General features: G+C 40.6%; 2 protein-coding genes across 2 annotated transcripts in view; both read right to left on the bottom strand.

Moving 5' to 3' along the window:
• Positions 1–3,087, bottom strand: part of LOC147249692 (adhesion G protein-coupled receptor D2) — an 89,778-nt gene extending 86,691 nt beyond the window's left edge. The window contains exons 1-4 of the mRNA XM_086224926.1: positions 2,844–3,087; positions 2,701–2,737; positions 2,172–2,196; positions 265–489 (exon numbers count right to left, since the gene is read on the bottom strand). Of these exons, the coding sequence (XP_086081052.1) occupies positions 265–489; positions 2,172–2,196; positions 2,701–2,737; positions 2,844–2,848 (292 nt within the window). The 5' untranslated portion in view covers positions 2,849–3,087. The remainder of the gene's footprint in view (positions 1–264; positions 490–2,171; positions 2,197–2,700; positions 2,738–2,843) is intronic.
• Positions 3,088–3,288: 201 nt separating this feature from the next.
• kif14 (kinesin family member 14) lies at positions 3,289–23,413 on the bottom strand. Its single transcript, XM_086224830.1, has 29 exons — positions 22,151–23,413; positions 21,320–21,574; positions 20,078–20,165; positions 19,886–19,984; positions 19,298–19,350; positions 19,165–19,195; positions 18,770–18,877; positions 18,479–18,595; positions 18,009–18,127; positions 16,922–17,094; positions 15,259–15,406; positions 15,024–15,087; positions 14,680–14,864; positions 14,315–14,417; positions 14,040–14,197; positions 13,747–13,894; positions 13,354–13,500; positions 12,299–12,431; positions 11,954–12,047; positions 11,716–11,857; positions 10,993–11,099; positions 10,134–10,234; positions 9,589–9,819; positions 9,163–9,350; positions 8,568–8,720; positions 7,460–7,582; positions 7,219–7,293; positions 4,519–4,669; positions 3,289–4,315 (listed from the first exon to the last, which is right to left on the bottom strand). Exons 1-29 carry the CDS (start codon positions 23,179–23,181, stop codon positions 3,957–3,959), a joined length of 4,884 nt encoding a protein of 1,627 aa, XP_086080956.1. The 5' UTR covers positions 23,182–23,413; the 3' UTR covers positions 3,289–3,956.
• Positions 23,414–23,527: the final 114 nt, after the last annotated feature.

Here is a 23,527-nt window from a genome sequence, read left to right as displayed (position 1 = left end):
TTGCACACTGCTCTGAGAAGACAGAATCAAATAATAATATTCCACTTTTTGGTTCTCTTCTTTGGTGTGTACATGTATTACTTGTAGCTAGTGGGAGTTGCATAGCAGCATTATCGATCTACCACATATCTAAATTCTATGAAACTTTTTGTTATGTCATTAAAAATGGGAAAGCAAGACAAGAAACACAACAAAGTCTACAATTCAAAAAGGAAGTGTGCTGATATGGCTATACAGCATGTCAGACATTTACACTGAACCTACTTTTCACATGAGTCAGGATTTTCCTGGCAATCCACACAGGCTGAGAGATGTTCTGGGATTTTAAGAAGTTAGTTAACTCTTGGTTCTCTAATGGAGTTGAGACGGTGGCTAATTTCCCAAAACGCTGATTACACAGTTCACCTGCAGTGGACCACTGCAGCTGATCAGGGACATACTCATAGTATGACTCATCATGCATTAGTCTTCTACTTTCCAGTGCAAAAGCTGTTAAAAAAGAAGAAAAAAATAGAAATTAGTGGATCAGTAAAGGCCTTCAAGGCAGGCTAATAGCTGGCTGTTTGATTTGATAATAAAATTCTCTTTCAGGGACCTTGTGCTATGATTAATGTTCTGGCTGCAAACCCCCAGTATTAACTAATTTAACTCATTTTATTCATTTAGGTGGATTAGACTAGGACTAGGAGTGTGTGGGCACTCACAGAATTTACATCCACATATTTGCCTTTAGAATTTGCACAAAGTAGCACCTGAGTAGATACCAGAGAGTTCAGGGATTTTACTGAATTGGCACTTACTGTTAATAATGTGGATTGGCTCACGGTCCCAATTCACTTCTGCCTAACAATCCAGCCCACATTTAATATGAGTAGAGCAACCAAGCTGTGCGATTGTACAGGGCTAGAAGTGCAGTGCCACTTTGCAAAAGTACTATTTATACCTTGAGAGAGAACAACATTGACCAAATGGCTCACTGCATTTGAGTGACATGACAAAGCAACCAGACCCTATTTCTGCAACTGAAAAGATGGTTAATTACTTTTCTTTCCTACACCAATATAAAGGTGATTTCAGCAAACTTGGTCCCGTTGACCCCACACATGGCGAAGCATTTTTGAATCTGTAATTACAACGATTGCTCTGTTTTCAGAGGACCTGACACCTCGCCTGCTTCTCCATGTGTCTGCTGAAGACACATTTGCTTTGAGCTCCAAAAGAGTAGTAAAAATTACTGCCATGACTTGGACTGTGTCATTTACGACAATACAGTTAAACAAAACATTATGCTGGGATACTATTGGACCAAGCACATAAGATCATCTTTTAAAGAGCATTATAGGAAAATTCTTTTTGTAAATCTTTAATATATATATATATATTTTTTTTTTAAAGTTTCTTTGTTTTTCTTTCACACTGTTTTGCTCATGCTTGCATTTCAAGCAATCATCATCTATGGCATAACTCCTGAAGATCTGACCACCTAAATGAAATACTGAATGATCAAGACTGGTTTAGAAAAGAATAAATAAAGACAATGCTCAAGCTTTACGATGGCGTTTGAAAGTCTAGTTCTTGGTCAAGGTGCAAATAAAGTATTATTGAACACTTGTACCTGTTGCAACTCAAACATCTCACTGAGCCAAAATTGGGCTTAAAAAAAAAATTTGACTTCCTGTATTTACTTGGTGTGTACTTTTAAATCCCAATGAAACCCTGACATGGAACTTGGACTTGTATAACAAGGAGACCTTAAAAGACCGATAAAAAAAAAAAAGGAAAAGAGAATGTGACCAGACAAGCCACAAAATCCATATACTATGAAATGCATAATTTACCTGATGACAATGAGCCGAATGGCCTTTCTGATAACTGCTTCGACAAGGGCTTTTATGTACAAGTACTGTTTCACAGTTTTACTATCAGCGAACCTGAATTTATAATTTAGGAGTAACAGGGGATGTGAAAACCATTTACCATTTAGATTGTCAAATCTGGACTACACCCAAAAAGAGGATGTAACTATTATTTCGCAAGCCAACTGTGACGTCAAACATGTTATTCACATCCCAAACAACAAGCAAGCAATTCCGCATAAATCAACTTTAGCTGGGTGATAAAATGTTTATGTAATTTCACAGAGTTACTTGGACAGATAAAAATGGACTCACCTGATATGTAGCCACGAAAACATACCTGCAACAGAAAAAAGTCATGAGTTTAGCTTTTTGTTGTTGTTTAAGCCACGAGGCGGTGAACAAAACTTTCTCAGACGCTGGAGACACGGTTGTTACGCGCTAATTGATGAGGAAATGACAGATGAGGTCGAACAACACCCATTCTCTGGCAAATGTATTATCACCTCCGCCAAACCAGTTGCATTCTATCAGAAACCCTGCTCCTTATAATCTCTGCAGCTGCACTAACGTAAATAAGTGATGTGCTAAATTTAATCCGTATTAGGAACGTTTCAGTCTAAACTGTAAGCATGAAGGCAATGGATCTACGTCTCAGTTTCCCGCACTGATTTTGAAAGGTGCCAAAAATGTGGACTGAATTGATCCCTATCGATATTTAAGCATGTAACCAGTTAAGTCTCCCCTTTATGTCCAATTAACTTGTTATTTATGATGCCTCCGGATTTTGGTAAAACAGAGGTTGAAAATTCTATCAAATGCTGATAAATGTAAATATACTCACAAGCAGGCATAAATTGAGTAACATGAACCAGTGCATCCTAAAAAAAGTCAACATGTTTAGTTAATCAGAGCGGCATTTCCTTTAAATGTAACATTTTATTATATTGCTCAAGTATTAAAAGCAACCTGAACCAAAAGTTTTACCTCATTTACTCTTCGTTAAACGTCTGCGCGTCTTGTCATCCCAACCGTCTGTGAACGCAGCATTCAGTTACTCCTTCGGCGTTTTATTACTCCAATAAATATTGCCAAATCATGTTTTCTCTCCGTTATCTGTCCGTCACTGAAGTATAAGGTCGAGGAAGGCTGGTTGCTGAGAGTATGAAGGGAGGATGCAGTTGGAAAGAGGAGTGGGTGTAACACGTGCTGAGGGCTGCCGTTAGTGAGGAATGGGTTCCAGGGACTGTAGCTGGAGGTTTGCACAATGGGATGAGAACATACTTGGTATTGATCACAAGAAGTAGTCGCCTCTTTCCCATTCACTAAATATAAGTGAAGCCAAGACAGGTTTTAAGTTTTAAAGGGATGAAAGATATTTAAGGAATCAGAGCTAAAAGAGTGCAATTTCAAACAAAAACAAGTTGCTTTCACCTTTATTTTAAAATGTTTCTTTTCTTACAAACTGTACCTTAGATGCTTTATACTGAGCTTGTTATATTTAGATTTTAAAACATGTAATGAAATAATTTAGTAGTCTTGGAATAAAATAACAGTGTTTTATCCTAATTGTATCAGAATAAATGTATGGAACCCCAGACAAAGACATTGAGAGGAATAGTGATCTTTTTTTGGAAGCCATAACTTGTTCCCTCAGTTTAATTAATCCCAGGCAGGAAATTTAGAAATAAAGAATAACTAAAGTGAGGGAAAATTATTCATTTTTCTCTCTATGAACCCCCCTCCTCCCAAATCTCACACTCTATTTAACTGAATAAGAAAGCTCACATAGTAAAAATATCTTGCAAGACTTGAGAAAAAAAAACTTTGCAGCAATAGTGCTGTATTTACATCATATCACAAGTGACACAATTACAGAGGCTATCATATCCCCATATTGAATAAAAAGTATGTGCATCGTAGAATAAGCAGTGAGTTATATGAGTGCAAATATCAATTCTTTATCAACTTGTGTAGAGAAATGTTTTCTACCTCTGACACCATGTTGGTAAGCATAAAAAGTCCCAAAACACAGAGAAGAAATCTCACTTCAAAATGTTCTTCATGTCAGCAGTTCAGTTTCTAAAGTAAATGGACCAATCATACCCAACGTGGGCTACCATCGGACATCACACCTGGAGGGAGGGAATACACTATCTTATTAACAACTCGATTTCTGACAGTGCTTTCTTTGGCCAACGGTTCATCTTCTGGATTTTTCTCCGAAACAACAGCGCCTCTGCTCTCTACTGCCTCCTGTTGGTCCCAGGGGGAGGACAGCGAATGCAGGGTAGAGTGGAGCTCGCCCCGTGCAGCCACGATGGTCTCAACACAGGGAAGATGCAAAGAAAGCTTCACTTCTCCCTCATTGGATAGACCAGTAATCAGCTCATCAACAGCCTTGGCAGAGGAGGAGATCAGCTCTCTGCAGCTGCTGAGGTTGGAGTGTCTATCTTTATCTGGAAGGGGAGTGACAGTTACATGGGGAAGTGATACTTACGACATCAGACCACCATACAACATGAACAATGCTGTGTTTTCTGACTAAATCTGTTCCAAAACTAACATATGTAACTGAACAAGCTTTGATTGGCTAAAAATTCAGCTTATGCAGGTGTAGATTTAGATGCCAAACATCCAAGCAGTGTGTGTCAAACCTCACCTTGCAGGGTGGTCGACAGAGAGCTATGCAGCTGCCTTATGGCCTGGTTCAGCTGGAACAACTTGGTCGCTGTTGTCCTCAGAGTCTGCAAGTTGGACAATGAAGACTCTTCCTCCCAATCCTCCATGTCCTCAGGGTCATTTTCTCTTTTCTGTTAGCAAAAAGAATAAATAAACAAGTCCAAATGTAATTCAGTGCTCTCCAATTGGACCTCATGTAAAATGACCTCAGCTGGATGTCAGGAGCAAAATGAGGCTTTACTTCCTGTCTGTAAGAATAAAGGGAGCGTTAAAAAGTCCTAAGGTGTGTGAGAACAAATTAGTGTGTAATATTTGATGAATGAGGCCCAATAGGAGGGGCGCTCATCCCGCTTGTGCCATTCAACCCCCTAACACTGCCAAGGTAGTCTTGAAGCCAGGATGCATGTTTTCAAAGAAACTGCATAGATCCATGTAACCACACACTGAGCTGCAGATTAAATGGAAGTGCCCCAAGACGGCCGAGAACGTGTGACAAAAACATGTCTTGCTGCTTGTGTCAAAGAAGACAAATTTGCCTACATCCAAGTTTCATGTGAAAAGTGACATTTTTGGCTTTGACAAGTTGCACAAACATTTTTAAGAACAGTTTGACAAAAAAAAAGAAAAAAAAAGAACAGTTTGACACATTCTCCCTTTGTGTGTGATGTCATCCAATTCGGCCTTCAAAAATTACTATCAAACAATTAGATTTGGATCTGTTCAACATTCAGATGGCTCTCTCTCTGGGTCGTGTTCCACTCCTCCATCAAGTTTCAAGAAAACGGGCCGGGTAGTTTTTGCATAATCTTCCGACAGTCTGACAGACAGACAGAATGAAAACAAGAGCTTCTTGGCAGTGGTAATGAATGGGGCTTAAAAGGATGATGTGCTGTTTCCTCTGACATGAACCTCCCTTCCCAGCTCCAAGTAGCACAGCAGAGTATGTTGATGATTAAGCAGTTTCTAACCTCCATTTTTAAAGTCCCTCTCCATTCAAAATTATGTTTTTCTTCCTGTTCCTACAGTTGAATAATTAAGTTTCACTGTGTAGAATAAAGTAAGTGCAGAATTTCACAAAGGAGGACGGTTTTTAGATATATTGGTGTGGGTGTAAATTTTCTGTCTGCTTTCTCAATATCACAAATGTTTTGGATGATGATCCTGATCTGACATTCAGCGAACACAAGTATCAAGAGGAAATTTGAAGCCTCCAATCTAGTTAAACATGTGAAATAAAATATATTTGGAGGGTTATGGAGATTATACTTGTTTTTCTGCTAAAAAAAAAAGTAATGTTATCTCTCTACTGTAGTTGAGGGGATCTTGCAAAAATATTTCCATTAAAAAATGACAGTCATTGAGTTTGAATATGTTTTGTTACTTCAACCCCCCAAAAATTAAGAGAATAAAGCAGTATTCCTTTTCTGAAGAGAGCAGAATTATAAATAAAAAATGTCTCTGCCAGATTTAAACTCATAAAAAGTATCAACATCCATGATCATATACAGATGCAGGACTGAGTGCATGCCTTGCCAAAAAAACAAAACAAAAAAACCCCAAAACAAAACGAGAACCCAACAACAGACCCTTCAAAACATTTGCCTCAGGCTATAACTCAGGTTTGTTTGAGTACAATAACATTGTGGGTGTCAAAATGCTCCCGTTCCTATATGTGTCAATGATTGGTTGAAACAAAAAAACTGCTAGTTTGTGTGGCTAAGATAACGGCAAACAAGCCTGTTAGCTGTGACTGATGCCACTTCATTCAACACATTCATTACCTGAATGATCGTTGAGGGGCGACTGCAGCGAGATAAGCCTACAGAGCATTGAGCTTTACAGGAGCAATAAAGGTTGAGTGGCATCTTTAATGGGGCTTTTATGGGATTGGATATTAATCTGTAACATTTAAGCCTGTGTCAAGAAGGAAGATTGTTTTTAACCTTTGCATATCCAGCGACACTTTGCGGGGCATGTATTGTCTCTTTCAGCTGGCGTTTACCCACATAAATACCACTAGTTTTTGTAATGAAGCTGCAGATAGATAAAGCTGTAAATCAAATGCTCTCCAGCCTCTAGACCTGATCTACAGTTACATTTTGACAGAGACAAATGGGACATCTCGCATCTTTGCACATATTTTCATAATACTTTCTAATTTAATGTTGCCATTTCATTGTCTTTATTCATTCCTTTTTGCCACTGCTTATGTTTTCACCAATGATGTCATTTTAACTAATGATGTCATTTTATTCGCTTCTATTGTTCCTTTCACTACATTCTGCACAGCACTTTGGTCCTAGTTGACATGACTTGAAATCTCGTGAAACGGTGAATAACAATAAATCCTTGAAGGTGAATTAAAAGGGGATCTCAGGTTTAAATGATACGTCTGCACGAAAGAATTGCCCTGATTAAATATTCTTGCCAGTTTTCTGCTATAATCATATTCCAGGCTTTTTGAATATTAATATTTATGCTTGTCTGCCAACAAGCTGTAGGAAAGAGGAAATCAGAAGTACAACATGGAAAAACTGAGTTGTGGATGAGATTTCTGCAAGTTCATTTCTAAAACAATATGATCATAGTATTGCAAAATCAAGCTTAACAGTCAAGTCTATGTAGAATCTAAAAGGCTACTGCAGCTTCCAATTTGTAGTTAGTTCATTTAGAAACTCACCGTAATATGGAAATGCATGTAGTTCTGCAGAGAACGAGCCAAAACAAGTGTCTTGGATTTTAGCCACTGCAGGACCTGCAAGCAGATGTCAATGATCCATGATAAAACATACTCTTCATAGTCACCAAGATTTCTGAAGGCCATAAAATAGTAGTGATCAAATCACTTGCTATAAGATTATGAGTAAAAAATTTCCTTTGAAGAAGCAGACCAGTGAACATAATTCATGACGATCTCTTACCTCGTTTCTGGGATAGGCCAACTGGGCCTCTCTCAGCATTTCTCTGGTGATGGTGAGGCTCTCCTCTAAGAGGGATTGGATGCCTTTATTGGTTCCCTTCAGAAGGTCCGTGACCAGCGGTAGCTGGGAAGGGGAATCGAACATCAATCATATTTTTACGATATTTTGATAGTACATCTCTAGTCAGATTCTAAAAGTCACAAAATATATAGTCTACAAATGCTTTATTGCACTTTGACACCTATGTTAGGGATGAACTGGTCCCATACTGATCAGGTATGACCTTGATCAGGTATCATTGACACAATCTATTCAATTCAATTCTATATCTTGGCCTGCGCCACATCGTACATCAACAGTGCAGAGATGCATAAATATGTATTATTGGGAGACTAGAGGAATGAAGGAAGGTAGAGAAAAAGGCTTCACAATTTGGAATCATTTCTCACTTGGAAATTATTGCTTTCCATAACAAACAGAGTTCGTCAAGTCACTTTCACGTAATCAGTACATTTACATCATGTTAGGAAAATCTGTGTTCGTCCACCTAAAACTGGACTTTTAAAAAGAATCTCCAACTGAAATTGTACTCAATTGAATTTCAAGAAGTTGGACTAACAACCAGATAATGCGATTGGAAATCAAGCTCTTTGCCATGTAGATATCTTAATCGGACCTGAACCAGCCTCAGCATTCTGCGCTTTCTCTGCATTCCCTGTACCGGGAAGAAAACTGAGAAAAAAAACAAACCAAAGTCCAGGTAGCTGTATCAGTATTCCACACGTTTTCAATCTCTCAGCAAATATAGTTTCCACCACTGGGAGTCACTTAGATTCAATTCATCGCTATTGCATTGAATGCCGTGCCCTAATAATAAAAAGGAATAAATGGTATTTCATGAACCTAAACTTAGTCTATACCACTGTAAATATTAAACATTTACTATTTTTTTTGTTATTATTCAGCTCAATAATTTCAAATTTCCCAATATCTCCCCTACTCAACACAGCTAATATTCTATTTAGTGTTGTGGAGTGGGGCAGGATTACAGTTGACCCCCGAGCGTTGGCAGAGATGGTAGCTTCTGTGGTATTAATGGTGGTGTTACCTTGCCTGTGGCCTGGGCACCCAACTCCAGAACATTCAGCGGCATGCCCGTCACTGCCGCCAGGTGGCCAAGTGCACGCAACGCTGTATCCAGGCACTGACCACTCTTCCTCTGTGCCTCTGTCACCATTGATGTGATCTCAGATTCACAACCCTGGACAGGGAGAACATTTTCATTTTTGTCAACATCAAATGAGCACAAACTGAAAAACAGGTAAGATTAAAATTAATTTAGCAGCAAATCAATGCAAACAAGCCAACAAAACGGTCGACATAGTCTGAGGGGGTCCATAAATAAATTTCTGAACTGAGAGAGAGGAAAATTGTGTGTTTAGGTGCTGAGGCTGGTAAGGAATTTAGATTTATTTTCCATATATTCATGTTCTGTTTGGGGCTCAAGGTTGAGAATTCCCTGTGCTTGTCCATTTCCATAGACAGAGCTCAAACAGCTCAGAGCTAAGACCCGTCAATCAATGCTCTGCATTTTGATTAGCAACACCATCTGAAAAATGCACTAAACTGAAAATTATTTTCTGAAGAAATTTTTACAACATACTGTCACTGCAAGACCTCAGATAGTGTGAGGTAATGTTTACCTGAATGAGCAGCTGGAGGAATCCTCCCATCTTCTTGATTTGGCTCTTGAGTTCCTCAGCAAGGGTGTAGAGCAAACCAGAGGAGGGTTTCACACTGGCTAACCACTGCATGATGACAAACACTGCACTCTCTATGGCCGTGGTGGCCTTGATCAGCTGAGTCTGAGCCGGCAGGCTGCTAACAAACACTGCAGGAGAGAAGTTATAACAGATTGTAAAAGTAAGAAACACACAGACCTGCAGAATGGGAATAATTTGCAAAATGGTTGGACAATTGCATACAAAATAATTTTAATGTCATCAAACCATTGAATTTTTTGTGCATCAGCTCTTTTTCTAGTTCTTACCGGTTCTAAGGTAACCATCTACCAACATTAACCAATAACAAATTACATACACACTCATACGAGACTGAAATGATCTCACCATTCTCCTGGCTGTCATCGTCTAAACATTCGTACAGTTCGGATATGGTCTGGACCGCCATGTACACCAGGTGCAGGTCAGAGGCTAACCTGTCTGCCAGGCTCTCCTCTTTTCCACTAAAACCACGTAGCCGAGCCACTGATTGGCCAATCAGCTCTTTGCAGATGACAGGCATGGCAGAGTCTGTGGTGCTGGAGTGTGTGGAGGATGGTTTGGCCACACCCATTAACCCTGGGGTGTACAGAGATGATGTCACTGGAACTCATTCTTACAACACTGTGATATACTGGAAACAAACCACTTTATCATCTCATGACAGAACATGGTCTGTATTTCACCATGCTACCACTACTTTGTTTAAAGCGGGATCTGGTCTTCAAGCAGACAGTATTTCCAGCATGTGATGACACTGAGCTTTTTCCCTGATATCTATCCCCATGCCAATTCCACCACAAAGTAAAATTAGTTAGCATATTCATGTTGGAAAGTATTTACAATGTGGTGTCATCAAGTAGGAAATAAGTTATTTTGATTGGCAGAGTTACCAGCAGACGGTGAGGAGCCCTTGTTGAGACTCTGGATGGGATGGACACGGATCTCATAGAGACGTCCTGAGATTCTCCTGCTTTTCAACAAGCTCCTGCTCCTTAAAAACCAACAAACAAAAGCGAAGTCAGTAAGCAGGTATGATTCGAACCATAAAACTGAAGCATGGCTTTGATGGAGGTATAGAAACAGAGGGGACAAAGGAACCACAGAGCTGGTGCCATGTTTCTTTTGGCTTGGTGTACTGGTAGTTAAGCCACCACCAGAAGCTTCACCATTAGCACGGAGGCACCCTTGACAAGAAAAACAATCATAGGGGAACTTGTTGAGAGTTCTGCTTGTACCACACAGATACTGTGTGTGTCGATGCATGTTTGGGTAGGAAACACACAAAGACTGTCAGCACCCTTTTCCTTTCAAACCCGAATAGCAGAGCAAAATAACAAAAAGAGGGAAATATTTCATGGGCAGCAATTCCATGTCATCGTTTCATGAAAGATTAAAAACAGGATGTCTTGAATAAGTAAGGTTGTTAAAAAAAAAAAAAAAAAAAAAAAACAGAAAAAACAAATCTAAATGGTGTGTATTCCATTCACACTCTCCAACTTTCCATTTGCTTCACACTTCACAGTAAGATTTGAGCATGAGGACTGAAACCTACATGGTACCATGACAAAAACATCTGACGTGTGGTACTGTTAGGCAGGAACTTGACAACTCTCTTTCCCTTCTCAAAGTAACACTTGCCTACCAACTCATTACAACTAAATGGACAAGAAAAGCAATTTAATTCCTGAGGTATAACAAAGACCTAGAAAGAGGGATTGATGAATTGGAGGAGAGGAGCTGGATAATTACCTTCGGCGTGAAAAGGAGGACGTAGAAGCAGAGGAGGAGGATATATCTTGCTCCCACTCATCATCAGGGTTATAAAACACATCATCATCTTTAGAGGTGAGATCCCCCTACAGGGAGGAAACGACTGCTGTCATACTCGGTCTCATTTACTCAACTTAATAAGAAAAGCAGAGCAACGAGAGGCAGCATCCCTCTGTCAGGTAAATGAGGTCAAACACCCAGGATATTGGTAAATGCACTTGAGTTGATGTCAGATGTTGAATATGCAGAATGAGGATGACAGGACCACTGACTGAATCTGTTTAACTGGTGCTCAACAGGCAAACTGTAGATTACTGGGGTTCTAGTCACATTAAATTAACTAGTCCTCTTACTTGAGCCTTAAAGACTTCAAGGATCCATTTCTGGAGGCAAACACTCTACTGCAAACCTACTGCAATTTCAAATTGAAGGAAGGTGATTTTTATGTAATGGCTGAGTGTGTTTGTCAAAACACATCGATAAATTAAATACTGTGGTAATGCAGAGATGCTCAGTCTACACAGAATATTCTAAAATTCAGAGTCCTGCAGACTGTTTCCGCATAAATTAAATTCTTCTCTGATAACTGGTATGCTAAGATCATTTTATATTTAGCAATGTACCTGAAAATACAACTTTTGTGCATCTTAAAACTTTTTTTTTTAATTTTAAACTCAATCTATCATGACTTTGATAGCAAACCTGCTCCAGTTCTCTCATGGCAGCCATGTTGTTCTGAAACTTGTCCAGGCTCCAGAAAGTGGAGATCCCCAGCTTTGAATTTTGAACTCGCACCTGAAGCACATCCCCCTGCTCCAGGTTCCCATCGTCACAGCTTTCATGTCTAGAACAGATTTAAATCCTGCTGTCACTGAGAACAAAACAGACGCTATTTAAAATCAGGCTGTATATTAGTCCCTGAGTACAGCGTCTGTTATACCTGCTGAAGACTGTGTTTTTCTTCAGTTTAGCGCTGATTTTATTGGCTTCCTCAATCATCAAGGACAGCTTCATTGCATCCCACTGTGGAGGAACTGCAATAAAGAATAATAAACAAATCTTCCACTGAAGACATTTCTATTGAGAGGATTATTCATCCCATGCAATTTAAATCAATCTGTGCAATTAAGTGAGCTTTACTTCATTATCTAGTGACACAATAGGGCCTCTCTGATTATAAAGGTCCAACCAAACAGATACATACTAACCATTCTGGCTCAAGGGATGGACCCCTCCCATCTAAATCTTAACATATGAGGCTCAGTAGTGACTGGAAACCACTCACCTCTTCTGGGAGTGTGGATTTCCCTGATGGCTCTTTTCTTCTGCATCTCCTCCAGCTCTTTGCTGATCTTGCTTTTCTCCAACTCCAGGGCCTCAACAATCCTCGCTTGACGCACATGGTGTTCCTCCATCACCTGGAGTGAATCATGGTAATGTACACAATGTTAAAAACCACTGAGCCAAATGTTATGCCTACAGCCAAGCCTATTCAAAACACATCCCAAATGGCCCGTGAGTAAAGCTTAAAACCTGGTGTCAGCATGTATGTTTAAGCCTCTGAAGTTCATTTAAGATCATTATAAATCATGAGTGAAAAAAGATGATGTCATTTATTTTTATGGGAATACTGCAGATTTCCTTTAGATGGAATACTAAGGGCCAATAAAAGGAAATGTCATACTTTTCATAGATACTGTGGAGCTACCACCCACTATGGATCATCTTGGCCAAGTTGTTTTTGTATTCTGTGAATAGTCTCTTCCACTTTGCGCTCTGCATCGACTCCCCAACTGAAAATGGCTCATATTCGTCATTACTTGTCCAGCCGATCTACTCTTCTGTGTAATCACGCCACAAAAAAATCTAAATAATGTCAGGTCTATAACCGTGTCATGTTTCTTCTACATTCTTTTAAAATTAGAAATAAATTATTTTACTTTATGTACCACCAACAGATTAGCTACTGTAATACTGTTAACAGTGCAATGCATTTCACTGTTGGTCAGAAAACCTGTTGTGTCCTTGACTTTTGGGACAGAGATGCTGAGGAACACTGTTTTATTTGCTTGTCAAGTTTGAAAATCTGCCATCTCTCTCCATAATCTTTTACTTTATTTTTAAAGAAACTGGCTTTTATCTATTGCTCATTGTTATCTCCCATATTGGCTAAATCTTTGTCACGTGTGTTTGAGGTGCAATTGATTAACTTGGCAGTGGTGAGAGCCAAAAGCGACCTGAGTGAGAGTAATTTTCCACATTTTTTAATGGTGCAAAACCTGCCAGGCAAAAAAACTTTCCACAATTTTAACATTCCAAGGTGTTATTCGGAGTCCTGACCTGGGCCTCCATGTGTAGGCGGAGGCGTCTCTTTTGAGTGTCCACCTCCTGCTCCAGTTCCAGCTTGGCCATCTTCAGTTCTGCCATCTGGCTGGCCACCCTCTGCTGGTCTCGCTCCTGGAGACGCTTACGCTCATTTTCCTCATTCTGAAAAGAACAATATTTTTAGTATTACTCAGGACTGGTTTAAACAGCAGTACAGTCTTAAATTTGTCAAACTCTCAACATACAACAAGACAATACTGAAGAGCCAAGGGTCATGACGTGATGATGTTTAATGTTGAGTTCCCAAAAAATTATCATCACCGGTAGAAAATGGACAACAAACTGAAGTGAGAATAAAAATTAAAGTTTAAAAAAAAGAAAGAAAAGGAAACACAAAGTGATCTGTACCAGTTCTTTCTCCAGGGTTCGGATCCTCTCCTCGTAAAGGACCTTCTGGTTGGACAGCTCCTTCTGGGCCACCTCTTTGGCCATCTGGATTCCCTGCATCATTTCCTCCTTCGCCTTAACATGGGCCTCTTCGATTTCTGCCTCCAGCCTAAGACACAAAATATTGAACTAAGGGGAATTTCACCATATCTAATTTTATTTGAACCTGAGCAAAGTGCTACCTGCTGTAAAAACATAAAACAGATCCAACATCACTGATGTAATTTTTCTTAAGTTAAGCTGTTGTCACTTACTGAGCTCTCTGAGCTGCAAGCAACTCATTTTTAGCAAATTCAAAGTCTTTGTGGCCGTCGCCTGTGCTTGTCCAGCATGATACTCGTTTCCCAGTTTGGACCTCTGCTGGATGGTTGAAGCGCAGATAGTGATCTCCACCCAGAATCACTCTGTCACCCTGGAAACCAAAGAAGAAATAGATGTATTTATAGTATGACAGTTTTTCATTTTCAACAAATTACAACAGAGAGAGCCAGTGCACAGATTGTACTACAAATGATCCTCCTACACTTACATGGTGGAGGACGGTGGATTCTGTGATCCGGTTCCCGTTAACAAAGGTCTTGGCGTTCTCCATGGGAATGATGCTGACTGTCCCATGGATGTTGGTTATGATACTGAAACAGAAAAATACATTTCTAACGTTGAGAGAAAACAGGTTACAGATCCTTAAATGAAGACAACAATAAACCTAATTAATAAACTGTCAACATTGGTTCAAGAATGTAAATGACATACAACTGCAGTGACAGACAGGAATTCCAGCAAAACCACCAGCAGAACAAAAACCATGACACTCCCTTGAGGAAACTAAGCCAAATGCCGTTATTCGCCAGTTTAGAATTTTCACACCACACCACCCCGGTTCTTCGTTCTCACCAGTGCTGGTCAGCGATGAGGGCTCCTGTCAGCTGGATGTCATGGGTGGAGTCACACTTGAGTTTGCCCACTGTGGTTTGACCCTCCTTGATCATGTAGAGGAGCATCTCAGACAGCTGAGGATCCTCGTTCAGGTTCACCAAATTAGGAAGTTGGTTGTCCACTTTAAATGTCACACCTGCTTTCTGATAACACACATAGTAAAAAGAATTAATGCTAGGACAGTCTACAGTTATTGTACTGGTAGATGCTCACACAATTAAAATAAAATCAAACGTGTAAATTACACATGGAGGATGTAAACAAATGATTTAGAAATAAATGTTGAGCTAAGAAAATCTTACCTGCAACTCTTTGGTCTCTTCACGTTTGCGTACTTCAGCTTGTTCCAGTTTTTCTCTCCATGCCCTGCATATTTATAACAAGCGATTTTTTTTTTTTTTTAAACTGCACTTACACTACTAGGTTTCTCTGACATGTCAACACCAACTACAACATTCACTTTAAATGCTGATATCCAGGTTTGCTGCATCAGATTAATAACATGAATGAAGTCATAATTATTGCCGGAGTGCTGACCGGTTGGCCTCGGCCATCTCCCTCTCTTGCTGGCAGAGCTTGTTCTTCAGGGCAGTGATCTCCTGTCTGAACAGGCGCACCCTCTCTGGCTCAATGCCCTGAGAGCTCATCTGGGCCGCTCGCAGCTTCTCCACCTCTGCCTTCAGTTCTAAAGAGCACACAGTTTGTTCAAAAGGTATTAGACAGTTAAAAATACATTGAGAACATTTATAAATGTAAACTTAAAAGGATCAGTGTGTGGGATCTGCTGTCATCTAGTGGTGAAGTTTGCATATTGCAACCCATCCTCTCACCTCTTTATATCTAAGGTGTGTCCATCATGACCTACAATGGCTTGCAGGTTCAATTATATTTGATCCTACTATGGCTACAATTAATGATCATGTTCATGACTGAGGAATCCATCATCTTTAAAATGTCGGAAAATGATAGAAGTATTGATCAGTGCTTCCCAACACTCAAGATTACATCTTCAAATTCTTGTTTCTTTCACAACCCAAAGGACATATTTGAGGAGCTGGACTTAGGCTATTATATTATTGATGATTCTGCAGCTCAGACGTTTCCCTTCAACATTTATTGTAACTTCCTAATACGTAAGACCTATCAACATCATATTTAAGACCAAGATACACATTTTAGATCAATTCTGAGGCTTTTTAAAACCCCGTCTGGGCCGCTGTAGATCCAACATGTTGTGTTATATGTCGATATAAAACTAGTGAACATATCTATTGTTTGGAATAAAACAAGGATATATTATTGTATCATTATACCCTGGACCTTTAAATGCAGATTACAGTTACTCTCAACAGGTGACTTGACAGGAAAAAAAAATTCTATTTGGACACTGAACTCTGCAGCAATCTGTCTTAAAAAAAACAACACTGACCTGATTTGTAAAATTTTCGTCATGTTCACTTTGATTATCTGACAAAGTCAGACGAGGTGAGACTAACCCACACCAAGAGCTCCCCTTTGTGCTAAAAATGTCAAATAGCAGCCTGATGATCTAATGAAAAATAATACTTGCATGACAGTTAGCCGCCATGTGCAGCTGACAGAGCATAAATATGGCCCGGAGGCAAGGTTAGGGCCAGGCCTTAATTGAAGTGGGTAGTGCATAAGCTGGTGATGGATAGACGGGCAGACAGGAGGGTATGAGAGAGAGAGAAAGGGGAGATCAAGAGAGAGATGTAAATGGAAAAGCAGAGATTCACATATAAAAGAAGAGAACTACATGTAGAGATAGCCAGACAAGGAAAGAGAGGCAGATGAAAGAAGAGCAAATATGGACACACGAAAGGATCCAGTTCCAGTTCAAAACTGTATTTGTGTGCATGTGTAAAGCAGAACACCAGCATGAATTAATATATATACTCATGCATCACCATTCTAATTCACCAATGTACAAAGTTGCAAGAGCTAGGAATGAGCTGCATTTGGTTGGGATTCTGGGCCACAAACGATACGCCTAGTAGCAAGGTGTGAGAGTCCACAAGAACTAAACCAACATGTGACATGAATCATGTCCCCCCTTCTCCCCATGAAGGTGATCACATGTAGAAAACAACTGAGCAACGACCACATGACGCGGCAGAGCACTGAACCAAAGGGTAGTTAGTCCTGAGATGTTTCAACGTCTGTATTTTGAGTATCTGACCTCTGATGAGCTTGGCACTGGTGTCCTCGTTGACCTTGGCCACGTTAATAATTGTGCGGGCCTGTTGGGCGTAGCGCAGAGTACTAAGGCTTTCTTCCACATTGCTGCCGGCTGGGCTCAGGGTGGCAATCATGGCGGTCTTGGAGTTACCACCAAGGCTCTCCTTTAATAGCCTGAGGGAGAAAAAATAGGGACGTAGTCAAGGTCATCACTTTAAATTGGAGGCATTAACAAACATCTGCAACCCAATGTTTTAATGCCGTACTTACAAAATTATTGATTTCAGCTATTTCAGAAATGACGAACCTGCTCTGGTCAAAAGTGTCAGTGTTTATCAGAATGAGAGACAATGTAGAACTTCGCTGACTGATGGTGGTGTTAGAGTTAACAGTTTACATTAACATGGCTACATAATCAGTTACAGGGTCCTTGTAGCTGCTTTAACATATACTGTTCTTGTCTTTATATGTAAAAATGTTCTTGCTTGTTGCAGAGTTTTAACACATTTTTACTAAATTTACATGCCTGTGGACAAACAGTCTGTTCACTACATTCACCAAAACACCTGTTTAGAAGAAGATCTGTGAAGAACATTTCCATGATTTTACAAATATTTTCTTTTCGACTTTTTTGTTAGCTTCTTATGACTGATTTTCATTTTTGGTGGGAAACGGTTTAATAGGGAAACAAACATGTTCTGCTCTGACTAAATATGAACAATTAGGGATATGCTGATCTGGTACTTGGTTCTGTATTGGCCCAAGTCACTAAATCAGATATCAGAAAAACACATATATAATATCTGATTGAAAGTATTTGCTCATAATCGAATGCAAAAGAATGAGGAAAATGCCTCAATTGAACGCAGTTACATGTTTTGCTTTCCTTATAGACAAAAGGAGTATTGTAGAATAGAGAGCAAAATACAAGAGCACAAATATATAATAGATCATGCTTAGTCATCTTCTAGATGGAGAAAGACTGTAATGGTGCGATATTGGTATCAGCAGATACTCAATTTTGTGGTATGATACATGAAAAAACTGGCATGGAACTATTATTTCGTGAGAGTATCCTGTTCTCCTACCATGTGAGGATCGACTCTCTGTAGGGAATGAAGACCTTCTTCCTGGTCAGCGCTTGTTCTGATAGAGCAGAGATGACTTTTCCAAGGGTGAGCAGGGATTTGTTTATGCTAGCACCCTCCTGTAACGATACGAAAAAAGATGTCACAACAAATCACCGAAAGACTGGCCTTGTCTCTGAATGGCCAGTTTTATGAAACTGCAGATGCTGGAAGTAACCCCCACCTTCTATTTGATTTGTCATTTTTAAAGTTTGTGGTATAAATGCTTCAATAACATTTGAAGATCATTTGGGTACTCTGTTGTGAAAATCGTGTATCCTTGATTACTAAAGGCAGACAACTAACAGTGAATTAGTCACAGAAATATTGTGAAACTAAAGAAATTACGTGTGTAAGGAAATAAAATGAAAATTAAACTAAGACCACTGACCTGAAAGGGCAAGTCTGTGTGTGTGTGTCTGTGTGTGTACCCTAAGTCGATCTCCACTTGTCTTGGCTGAGTTGGAACGTTCGCTGCCTGCCAAGTCCACCAAGTTGATCCTGCTGCTGATACTATGGTCGTGCTGCTCACCATCCACAAACTCTGTCTGTAAACCAACGCACAGGCGCACACACACCCACACACGATGATGGGCTGTATATTACATGGCAGTCTGACCATAAATGTGTCTGACTTTATTGGCAAAAGTTTTTTTTTTTTTTTTTTTTCTAATTTAGGGTATTTAAATGTGGATATTTACAGACAAGTGGAGAGGATGTACCTTAGTCTGGGTCATAACAAGGGTAAAGACCGAGTGAGACCTGGAGCTCTTGTCATTCATTCCTGTGGCAGCTGTGGCTCTCTGCTTGTTTCCCAGCACCAGCCATCCCTTGGACAAACCACACAGTCCGTTAAGACTCCATCACTAAGAGTGAAATCTCTCTCTAGGTCACCAGCAACATACTGGATCTCTAGGTGACATTAAGATACTTAAAATTTTAGAAGTTTGCCAGCACAGCACTTAAGACATGAATAGTGTAAAAGGAAGTCAAATAGTGGAACTTTGTTTAATCTTGGCATCTTCATCCTTTAACCCTGACTTGATTCAACATTTGCCCGATTAACAAGCATCAGCTACAGGCAGAGGAGATTCATGGCATGACAGATTCAACTCACCTGAATGTCGTTATAAGAGCTCACAACATTTCTGTGAAGAAATACAACAGTATTGCATAAGAAAACATTAAAGAATATTCTCTTAAGTTATTTCACAGTAACATTCTAAAAAGATAGGAAAAGGGTCTCTTACGCTGACAGCTCCTCCACATAGGGTCCATGGACTGGATGTTCCCTCACCCTCAGCTGGAAACACAAATTAATGTTTTTTTCTCAGCTTATTTGAAGATCACGCAGGTAGGGCTGGGTACCAAAACTGATATCGGTTCCTGAGCAATACTGTTTTTCCAATTTAAAAAAAAGTACTTTAAGTGCTTTGAGCTGACACATAAAACTAAAGAGTTGAAACAGACAAATCAAGTTAAACCACAGTTTGGTAAATTTCTTGACATTTTCACGTTACAAAACTTTTTTTTTTTGAGAAAATCAGGTATCTCTTGATATTCAACCTTGTTGGAGCAATTCGGTTTGTGCCACAATATTAGTGATGTTCAATAACCCTCCCACATGTCCCACAACATCTTGACATTACAGGTAACTTTCCATTCTCAAGTAGATCAAGTTTGACTGAAAATGCAGTATCCAATTCACTTGTAGCCATTAGCACTTTTAGTAAACTCTTCTAAAGTGTATGTGCATTAAGTTAAAAAAAAAAAAAAAGGCAAACTCCAAAGCCACAAAAATTACCAGGGGTTTTCTGGTTTTGGTAAATTCTACTTACAGGCATCCTCCTCTGGTGTGGCTCATCTCTGGTCACCAGGAGGTCGTGGATCTTTTCATTATACACTTCAAAGTAGCTCATCTCTACATGACATTTCACCTGAGGAACAGCAACAGAAATGATCAATAATGATGACTTATGAACAGGTAAAACATAAAAAGAGAGAAAAGGTGAAACAATAAAAAAAAAAACCTCTTCATCTTCCATGGAGGCCAGTCTGGAAAAGAGTTCCTGGCAAAAGCGTGGGATGACGCCTGCCTCTTCTCCGAAACCCATCATCCTGCATACGGTATGTATTTAAAACACAGACACAAAAACACAGACAGAGCCAACAAATTGAAGGAAGGAGAGGGGAAAATAATATTGTGGGAGAAGAGTCTAAATTAAAGCTGCAAGCAGCGTTGTTAGGGCCTGAGCCCCCGCCTAACCGCGGCCGGATCGCCGGCCCCAATCCAACGGTGTAATCGGCAAATCCCTAGGCCTTGTAGTTTAGGAGATACGAGCCTCAGTGCGCTGCACAGTGTGAGAGCAGAGCTGAGAGCCGGCCCTTTAAGAGCCCCTCCCTTCTCTGCTCGCTCTCTGCCATCTCTGTCAGAGTGGAGAGCAGAGCTGAGAGCAGAGCTGCCAGCTGGCCCTTTAAGAACCCCTCCCCCGCTGCTCTGTCTCTGATCTGTGCTGGAGTGGAGAGAGTGGAGGATTCAGAGAAATGTAGTGTGTAAAAGCTGAATAAGTCGGCATACGTTGGTCAATAGTCACACAAAATACCATATTTTTGTAGGGATTTTTGTCAGGAATACAGTGGTGTGTTTTTAAAAGCTGTGGAATGTATGGTGTAGATGTGAGAAGCATTTGTTTGAGAGTATGTACCCTGAGAGGACACGCTCTCCCCAAAGACTTCCATTGTAAGGCGAAAAGTGTCTCCCCCACTTTGACGGCTCATAAAATCCAAACCGAGCGCGTAGTATATTAGCCTTTAAAGATTTTTGAAGAGCACAGTTGGGAGAGTAATGTGTGAAAGTTTGGAAGCCCTGGCATTTACGGTTCAGGAGGAGATAGATTTTGTTCGGGGCGCAAAATTGTCCAAAATTAGACATTCGTGTCCAAATTGTGGACATCCTGTTACAGTTAGGTCAGGGGTGTGAGTGTATGATTTATCCGTCTTGATGAGACGAGTTCAATGGTGTTCGTCCCATGTCTGTAGGACATTCCTACAGTCTGTGGCGTGGATTTTTGTGTATGTAGGTGGCGCTATTGAGTAGAGCGCCTCTTTTTTTTTTAATTATCGAATTTTTCGCCGCACCTGATGTGCTTACCAAATTTGGTGAGTTTTCATGCATGTTTAGGGGGTCAAATTTACTTTTGAAGTGGCGAGTGTGACTTCGAAACATAATAGGGTCTTCGCCAGGGACTGGCTCAGGCCCTAAAAATACTCACGTGTAAGATTTGCCAGAGCCTGTTTGGCCATAAGCAAACAAGCAAGTGTTAAATCCTTCGAAGGCCCTCAGCAGCAAAGGTTGCGCCACTGTCTCATACACCACCTGCTGGCTGGCGAAGGTCGGGTCACTCTCGACCACCGAGCAGAGGGAGAAGTCGTAGGTGAAGGTGTAGCTTTGTTTGGAGTCTGGATGCTGGACAAGTGTCTCCTGGCCATTCATGAAGATTACCTGCAAAGCTTTTTCTGCCTTCTCCCTGTAACAGAAGATAATCTAATCATTCAGAAACAGGGTTTACTCAGTCAAAACTGACAAAAAAACCCTTTCATAACATACATACATAACATACAGCTCTTATTTGTCTGTTTATACATTAAAAAAATACAGAGAAATCAATGTCAAAATTTACCTGAGTAAATTGCAATTGATGAAAGCTTTATATGTTTTTTTCCCTAATACAAACAGGCACAAATATCAGTATTAACCAATTAAACAAATCTTATATGAACTGCATATTACCAGTTATAGTCAGGTTTTTATGAAGCAAATTTCCTTGTCTTCTCCAAAATTTTCTGGCTTCTATCATTTTCCAAAGAGTTCCCAAAACTAGAAATTGTTACTTACATATTCCATGACTTTTCCAGGTTTTTAATGGCAGTTTGAACCTTGATAATTCAGTCTTAAAGATATTCTTTCTCTAGAACACCCTCAACTTGCCAAAAGTTTCTTCTGTTAATAGAAGCAGGGTGGTGGTTTTTAGCAGACGACACCGTTCCAACAGCGAGGAACATTTGGAAACCCACTTCCTGACTTGATGACACCAAATACATACCTGGCATTAAAAGGGCGGACCCGGACTGCGACAGTCACTGCACTGTTCTCCATCTTAGATGAATCCTGCTTACTGGGAGCCTCGCTTGGCCGATACTGGGATTTTTCGGTGGGTGCTGGAGCTGAGCTGGAGGTCCTGCTGCTAACCTCTCCCTTCAGGCTGGAGGCCGACGCAGTAGATGGAGCTCTCACCTGCAACCCGGCATTAGTCTTGTGTACACCTGTCTTGCTCACCCGAGGAGCAGAGACAGGTTTCGGGTCCTCTGATGATTGTACTCGGGATCTGAGCCTTTCTAGACTCGCAGACTTTACTGCCACTGCTTTAGGAGGATCTTTTCCTGCCAGCCTCTCAAAGACGTCTCTCCTGGCGGCGATTTTCTCAAATGGGGTCTTTCTGGTCGGGGTTTTGAATGTTTGGGCCTCCACCTGACCACCTGTAGAGGAGGATGGCGTCTGACTATGCGCCTTCGAGTCCACATGAGCAGGAGTTCCTCTGTCATTCGTCTTCGTTTCTCTCAAACTAATAGACCGGTATACTCTGGGCGTCCCACCGTTTGACTCAGTCAGGATTTTCGGGGTTTGTCCTGTGGTAGCGACCCCACGCTGTACCTGAGAGCTTCTATCCATTGAGGGAGTCTTGGTCCTGCGCCGTAGGGTCAGTCTCTTCTCCGGGGCAGGCGTCGTGCTGTTCTGACTGCTTCCAATTACCGTATCTTCCCCTGTTTCAGTCCCGGTCTTCCTCCTTGACCTCCTCTGAAGGGTGAGTCGTGCACGGTAGGGGGTGTGTTGTCCGCTGCCGCTTTTTGACAGTGCGGATATGACATACGTCCTGTTTACCTGTCTGCTTTTATCAGATAACCTACTGTCTTCACATGTGGAGTCCCCCGATGGTATATCACTCTTGCCCAGCATTTTGTCTGAAGTTTTTCGCTCTGTCGGACCCTCTCTTCCCGGTGTCCTGTACGTCGATGTAGACATTAGGTGATCATAGTAAGCGGTGTGCTTCCTCGCCTGTACACTAAACAACGACATGGTTGTCTGTAGCTAACTGCAAAAACTTTAACTGAAGCTAACAATAGCTAACGTAGCTTCCTAACAGAGCACGCGATACGAAAGGCACATAAAACTAGCTAAAGTAAGCCACGGTTCGCATTTGAAAAGAGGGTGCAGTTCCATTCGAATAAAACCCGGGCTTCCATCGGCAAACAGAGCTACTTTTGTTGATTATTATGCCGTCATGGCTTCCGCCCTCGCCCGCTTCATTTTCAAATTGTACCAGCTACCGACAGCTGATTGGCTCAATTCTAAGAAGTCGTGTCGTCAGTTGTTGCTACATGTAATGCAGGAACCTGAGGCTAGCGCTAGATGGGAGCATAAT

This window comes from Aulostomus chinensis, chromosome 14 (assembly GCF_037954235.1).
Source record: "Aulostomus chinensis isolate RoL2024-O1b breed Wild chromosome 14, RoL_Achi_v1.0, whole genome shotgun sequence".
Lineage (NCBI taxonomy): Eukaryota > Metazoa > Chordata > Actinopteri > Syngnathiformes > Aulostomidae > Aulostomus > Aulostomus chinensis.
This window is presented reverse-complemented; position numbering and strand designations above follow the sequence as displayed.